The sequence below is a fragment of the Grampus griseus genome (genome assembly GCF_964374135.1).
Source record: "Grampus griseus genome assembly, chromosome: X".
Taxonomy (NCBI): Eukaryota; Metazoa; Chordata; class Mammalia; order Artiodactyla; family Delphinidae; genus Grampus; species Grampus griseus.
Genome location: NC_138999.1, coordinates 91,315,296 through 91,322,243, shown reverse-complemented (window position 1 = coordinate 91,322,243; position 6,948 = coordinate 91,315,296). Strand labels below are relative to the sequence as shown.

The following is a 6,948-nucleotide window of genomic DNA, read 5'->3' as shown; positions in this document are numbered from 1 at the left end:
AATCCCCCTCAATGCTTCTCTGGTGGGCCAGGGCTTCTAGGTACTGCTGCTACAAGGTGAGGTGTAGTTATAATTTTTTCTGTCACTGTGCACTGACTGTGAAATTTAATTGTCCCTTCACTTTCTTGTTTCAGCTGGCAAAGGATGTAAAAATTCCAGATGGATTAACATCTAAATTGGAAATATTCATTACCTACAAACCACTTTAAATATTTTCAGTCCTTCCTAAGTTGGCTATCCAACATCTCAATCTCCTTTCTTAATATGTGCCCAGCTTCCTTTCCTCATTAGCACCTTATCATTTAACGCTCAATTACACATTTGCAATGTCTCTTGCTTGTTTACTTTGGGACACCTCTGTAGATGCAGTTCACTATTGTGTATATTTATTAGAATAACAGCCACAGAGCACAATGGGAGTTGACTTCCTAAAATAGTTTACTGTCTTACTGTGTTAAAAATATGATTTTAAGATAAAATTTATTTTTGAACCTTAACTGAGTTAATATTATGAAGAAAAAATGAATTCTTAAAAGACTTGATTCTACACGCTACTTAAATGAGAAAATTTTCTGAAATTCAAACATAGCAAGCTCCATTTGCTCAGCGATGAGGTACTTGCACAAAGTTCCCCATGGCCTTTTTGGTGTACAAATTTATAATAATGAAGACTACTTCTAAGGAAATAATTTGACATAAAACTTTGTTTTCTCTTTAAACTACTGCATTTAAAAAGTCATTTGAGTTGTAAACACTCAAGGATAAGCCAGTTTTAAGATCACATTATTGTGTCACAGTAACAGAAATGTGAATCACATTTACTTTTAATTCATGGATTCAGGTTCTCCTAAATTCTCATTATTGAGCTACTACATTCTTGATATAAGTTGTTAGGAAAATCCAAATCATCATTCCTGGCGCCAAGGTGCCAAGAAATAACGTGCTATCATGAAATCACACATAGTCTGCTTTTGTATTTTGGTTTAACCAGGTAGCTTGAAAATTATTATCCCACTAGCACCGTCTTCAGATTTTAGAAGCAGAACTAGAGGAATTATAGTGAGGTATACTTTGTGGTAGTTCTGTTGCTTCTCTACTGCTCCAGAACTAACCATGGTATTGAGGATGGATATGCAGAAATGATGCTTTTCACCAGGTAGCAATTACCATAGGTGACCAAACGCCACCTATCTATGGCGTCTATAACTTATTGGAGTGATGGACTAGAATGATTTTTTCACGACTATAAATTTGTAGACCTAGGTATTTGATGAAAGTTGTATTTTCTTTCAAAATCTTTTTTAACCTATTACATTAAGTCCCTACATGTGGACTTATCACTTTTAGATTAATTTCTGATATTACAGAAATAGAAACATGAAAAACACAAGTATTAGCAGCCAAAACTTTTTGCTGTTACATTTTGTAATTTTTGTTTAATGACTGGAGTGAAATTTTTATATAGTTTAATCTGGAATCAGGAAAATATTTAATGCTTCTGATGGTCACACTGTTGGCCAGATAAGAATTTTGATAAATCAACCAATTTGTCTTTGGGGATAGAATTTGACGCCTACTTTAAAGTATTAAAATATACAACTTATTCTACAGTACATGTGTATAGGAGTTCAGTCCTGTATTCAGGCTTGCAAGTGTATTATTCGGTGGTTTTTAAAAACGGCTATTGCACATCTTTGGAGTTTCTGAGGAAAATCAAGCATCCGAGGCTTTCTTCCTTTCTTCTTATCAGGAGAAAACCAGCTTAACATGGGGTGAAAGAACACAACTGTTCTCTGTCTGTGGGCTTAACTGTCATGGAGCAATGAGGAAATGGGTGGTCTTTTCCCCTTTATCACTGTAGTTTTCTCCAGGCATGCAGGTTGTTCAGCCTTAGTCTGGTTTATGTTTAGTCCTTATTATTTTCATTTCATAATCTAACCTTTGGTTCTTTATAGGACTTGGCAAATTTACATATGGTTTGTTGCTATTTTTATTTTTTTCCAAAAAAAACCCCCTCATTTAGGGCCAATTCTTTTGAAAGTTGTTTGGAATCTAACTTATTACAGGTTTCTTAACTCCATGTTGTAAAATCTGAATATAGATACTGTCCAAACTGTCCAAAGAGTAATGTTTGAATTCACAGTAACAAAAGTTACAAGGTTTGTGCAAAAGATATTGTACACCATTGGAGTACATAGAGCTTGCTATAGTTAATTTTATATATAAAGCTACATTTCTCATTAAAACTATTCTGTGCTACATTAAAAGTATCTGATTTAATTTTTCCCTACCAGTAAAACTGTATGCTCATTTAATATCAGAAATTTAAAATGCAAATTTTATATTTATGATGTTTGTAATTGTTATAATAAATCATTGGAATCTTTTAAACACCATAAGTGCTTTGGAGCTCTTCAAGTTTTCCAAGGGTCATGAAGTAAACCCGGCTATGGCGATTGCGCAGGATAGAGGTAAAGAACAGCTTTAAAAAGAGAGAAAGAGATACCATCAGTAAATATTTAATACATTGCAAACTGATATTTGATAGGTACAACTATAACTTCAATTTATCTTCACCAACGAATAAAATATTAAGCCATACTGTTTTTCAGAAAGGGATTTCCTCAGATTAAAGAATACAAATTTAAATTGGTATGGAGTCTAAATTACAATTAAAAAATAACCTTTTACCATATCCTATAATTGTACTTCATATAGTTTAAATAAAATTAGATTTTTGTAGGTGGAATTCATCTGCTAAACTTCTTGATTGGTTTGGTTAACAATTCTCCTTTGCTATTTGTTTAAAATCTATTTTTATTCAAGCTGGCTTTCCTTTTTCTTTTAATATATGGAAAATATTACCTTATTTAGATGTTCACATTGTTGCTGGTGTTTAAGTGGCCACTGAAATTTTCTACTTGGTGCAAGTCTCTATTTCAGTGGAACAGACTGACATCAATAGACTGAGATTATGAGCTAAACCAATCGGCTTAGAGAGGAACATGTTGTGTAAATATGGTCTGTGCCATAAAGAAAATTAGGACAGTACAATAATATAAATAGCAAACAGAGGTAACCTTGTTAGGACTAAGGTTTTCAACGTCCACAATGGATATACTTAGGAGGGTGTGTGATGTAATGATGATGATGATGATAATAACACTAGCTACCCGTGATTTAACACTTTTATGTGCCAGTCAATCTGTGAGATGCTTACTATATACATATTATTGATAATTTTCAGAATTGTTCCCAAAGTAGTTATTAATATTCCCATTCCTGAGATGAAAAAGCTAAGGTTCAGAAGGACTAGTCAAACTTCTAGGTTTTTACACGTAATTAGGTGGCAAAGCTGGGACTGCATCCTAGATCTATCCGATCTCAATCACTGGTTCTTGCCATTATATCCCTTTATATTACAAAAAAGTACCTTTTCTTGATGCCCAGTGCTTTACCCTGTTTGTTCTGATATTAATTCAAATCCTTTGCAATTTCTTCCAAATGTGAATGTTTTCTGGTCTTATTAGAATTATTTCTTCACGCTATTATTTCTCATAACATGTCGGGACTGTAATGATGTCATGCAATTCATTTTTCCATCTAAACTATATGAATTGGTTAAAATTGATCACATTACACAAATAATTGCCAAATCTTGATTTTATTTTTCTTTCCTGTGAAATGGACATAATAATGTCCACTTGTGAAGATTAACTATGATAGCTTCTAAAGTATTTAGCACAAACTCTACCATATAATTAGGTGTTCAGCAAACATAAGTAACTTTTTCCTTCTTCTGTTATTGGAATATGTTGAAAACTATAAAAGGCAGATTTACTCAAGCATTCTTTTTCAAAATATCATATTAATATGAACATGAAAAGAACTATGCACCAAAGACAATAATGGAATTTGTAAGAAATAAAATAAAGGCTAAACTTTGCTTTGGACACAATTAGAAGTTTTACATTTTTGAAAATGATTTCTTTTGAAATCAAATTTCATGATTTACCAAATCAATGCTTCTAATGCAAATTGCAAAATTATTTTTATTAATTTATTATATTATTAAGAGTATGCCAATTTGGGAAATATATTTATAGCCAGAAAGAAAAGGATATAAATTTCCGTAGTTAATTTCATCACTTGCTTTATTTTTGCTTTAACTGGGGGATGTAAACTATACCTTGTCACCTCGGGTACACAGAAATCTCAGCTTCTTAATTGACCTGCGCTTCAGTTCACTTTCCAGAACCCTTGACTGCAAAGAGCGGACTTCAATGGCTTTTTGGCCCCATCCTGTGGCTCGCTGTGAACACTCATAAGCTACAATAAAAATTTAAAAATCAGAAAAACATAATATCTTTCTGTCAGTGATAGAAAATTATAAACGCAGTCAACATTTGATTATTAAGAGGGACATTATTACAGTTCAGGTAAATACATTCCTCTTTTCCTGCTTATAAGACTGTTGTTTGGCCATTATGCTGCTCAACAGTGTTGTTCAAACCTGCTATGTACTATCACCATTGTGACCAACTATTTAACATTGTGAATAACTAGATCTCAGTTAATGTTTGTATTCATATTCTCCAATACCACAGAAAAAGCTAAGGGTTAATCTAACCCTGTTTGTAGAAAGTCAAATCTAGCTACAGTGATTCTTTATTTTATAATCTAGTTGAGGTACCACATCCTGTAAGGGTTTCTACTTGTGCTTAAGTGACATATATGGAAACCTGACTAACTTTTCAAAATTAAAACTGCTAAAAAATGACTCGCTCAAATAATGACTTTAGCAACTCTAATGTAATTCAATTAATTACCATGTTATACATAGAACTAAAGCTAATTTGATACTGCTAAGCGTTTCTCTTGCTCAGGAAATTTTTATTAAGATATAAACTATTGGACCCTGTTTTATATTACTCAGTGACAATAAAGACTATGACAATTGCTTTAAAGCAGAAAACCTAATTATGTAAATAGCTATATAGTCAGCTGACACTGTAAGGTATTTTCTGACATGGGGAGCAGTATTTTTTCCAACAACTGCATACAGCAAAATTTTCTAAACATAATGCACAGTGTACTTGCTGAGCCCAAATACACAGTTCACATGGCATTACATAATTTCTACCTTAATTCTAAAACACATTAATCAGCCACTTAACCTAGCTACTGAGCTAGCTTGTGTATGGGATGGAATCCAGTGATTTAGTTCAGAATGCTTAATGATACTTGCTGTGATTGCTAAGTCTCTATATATTTGTTTGAAAAGCCAAAGCAAAGATCTTATTCGTAAAAACATTCATTATATCTAAAGGAATGTAGATTGGGAAAATCTGGATCTAGGTTAGTTTTAAATAACAAAGCAGTTGTTTTTAGACAGAAAAAGAGAGTAATTGATTTTCTTAATATTAGTGTTATAATGCAATCTTTATATACGCTCAAAATACCCTTCTTACACAGACCAAAATATCATGTTTTTATAGTGCTATAATTTAGTTTACACATAGAGGGATGCTTTTCAATTTTAGTGACTTAAAATAGCTCTTTGTTTTAGGTCAGAAGTTGTCCTGCCTAAGGACAAGAACTGTACCAGATGACTTTTTAAGACCTCTTTCAGTCCTATCATTGTCTACATGTGGCATAAATATGGCATAAATATAGGGGTTCTGTTTCCCATTTGAACTGAATTTCCTTATTCCAATTTCTGATTAATATATTGATCACAACCACTGTAAAGGTTAGAACAAGATTCATTATTTCAGGGTTTTTTTGTCCCAGATCTGTCAATTATATTGTAAGCGTTTACGTCTTGTCACAAAATGGTTTTAAACCCTCTGTGAGTTCTTACCTTTTGAAGAAATTGGAGATTTTCAGGATAATCCTTAACACTATGTATGAAAAGGAAAGGATTCTGCAGATACAGTGCAAAGTGCCATCATCCCATAATGGAAAAAATGTCCATTAAAAAGAAGTTCTTTCAAACTGGTCTTTAAAGCCACATGTGGATCACATTTAGCCATTTTATAGAGATTTCAGAAGCTTCTGGCTTCTTTATTGATAAACTATTTTCTCTCTGTCTCTCTTGTCCTCCTTCCCTCCCTCCCTCCCTTCCTTCTCTCTCTCTCTCTCTCCCTCTCTCCCCCCCTCCCTCCCTCCCTCACCCTCTCCTTGTCCTTCTCCCTCTCCCTCTCCTTCTCCCTTCTCCTTTATTTGCTTCATTAACCTTATCTTACCTCCAGGAACATTTATCTTCAAGCAAATCATTCTACTCTCTCTCTAATATTTTTACTGTTCATATGCATTATTCTGTTCCCTATCTAGAATCACCTCTGTAGTCATCAAGACTCAGAGAAATACGAGTTTCAAGTTATTCAGATTGCACAGATCAGCAGTCCTGCGATGGTCAGGAAGAAAAAAAGATGTCCTGGTCTAATGAAGATGAAAATTTTGTAAATGAAGTTTGACGAAGTCTTAGTGACAACCTATATGTCACATATTCAGTTTGTATTTGATTCTTCACAGAAATATTACATGCTGAACAGAACACTATTGACTGTATAAAATGGAAGTATTTTGCTCTTCTCTTATGACTATTTGGCAGTCTCCTAAGATAAAGGTAAACCCCAAAAATCAATGTGATGGAATGAAACACTTTCAACACCTGTGTAAAAGCTGCAAGCAAAGGTATTTAAAATAAAATTACAGATTATTGTGGAAAAGAATTACTTTCCTATTTTAATTACATGATTATTAAAAATGAACAACTAAGACAGCCATAATCAGTCTCTTTGTGATAGCCTTGTGAAGTAATTAAGCATAAGACAAACATACACATTACCTTACAAGGGAGTAAGTATGCCATATCCCAAATTAACACTATATGCCTTGAGAAAAAGTGATACTTCAGGAAATAGAAGCTTTTCTGGGATCATC

The 6,948-nt window shown here is 33.2% G+C and overlaps 1 protein-coding gene across 3 annotated transcripts in view; it reads right to left on the bottom strand.

The window, feature by feature from the left end:
- Positions 1 to 2,386: 2,386 nt before the first annotated feature.
- NRK (Nik related kinase) overlaps positions 2,387 to 6,948 on the bottom strand; it is a gene marked incomplete at both ends in the record, with an annotated part of 163,678 nt that continues 159,116 nt past the window's right edge. For all 3 annotated transcript variants that reach the window (XM_082681152.1, XM_082681153.1, XM_082681154.1), the window contains 2 exons: positions 2,387 to 2,482; positions 4,190 to 4,329. In XM_082681152.1, coding sequence (XP_082537278.1) covers positions 2,387 to 2,482; positions 4,190 to 4,329 — 236 coding nt within the window. The remainder of the gene's footprint in view (positions 2,483 to 4,189; positions 4,330 to 6,948) is intronic.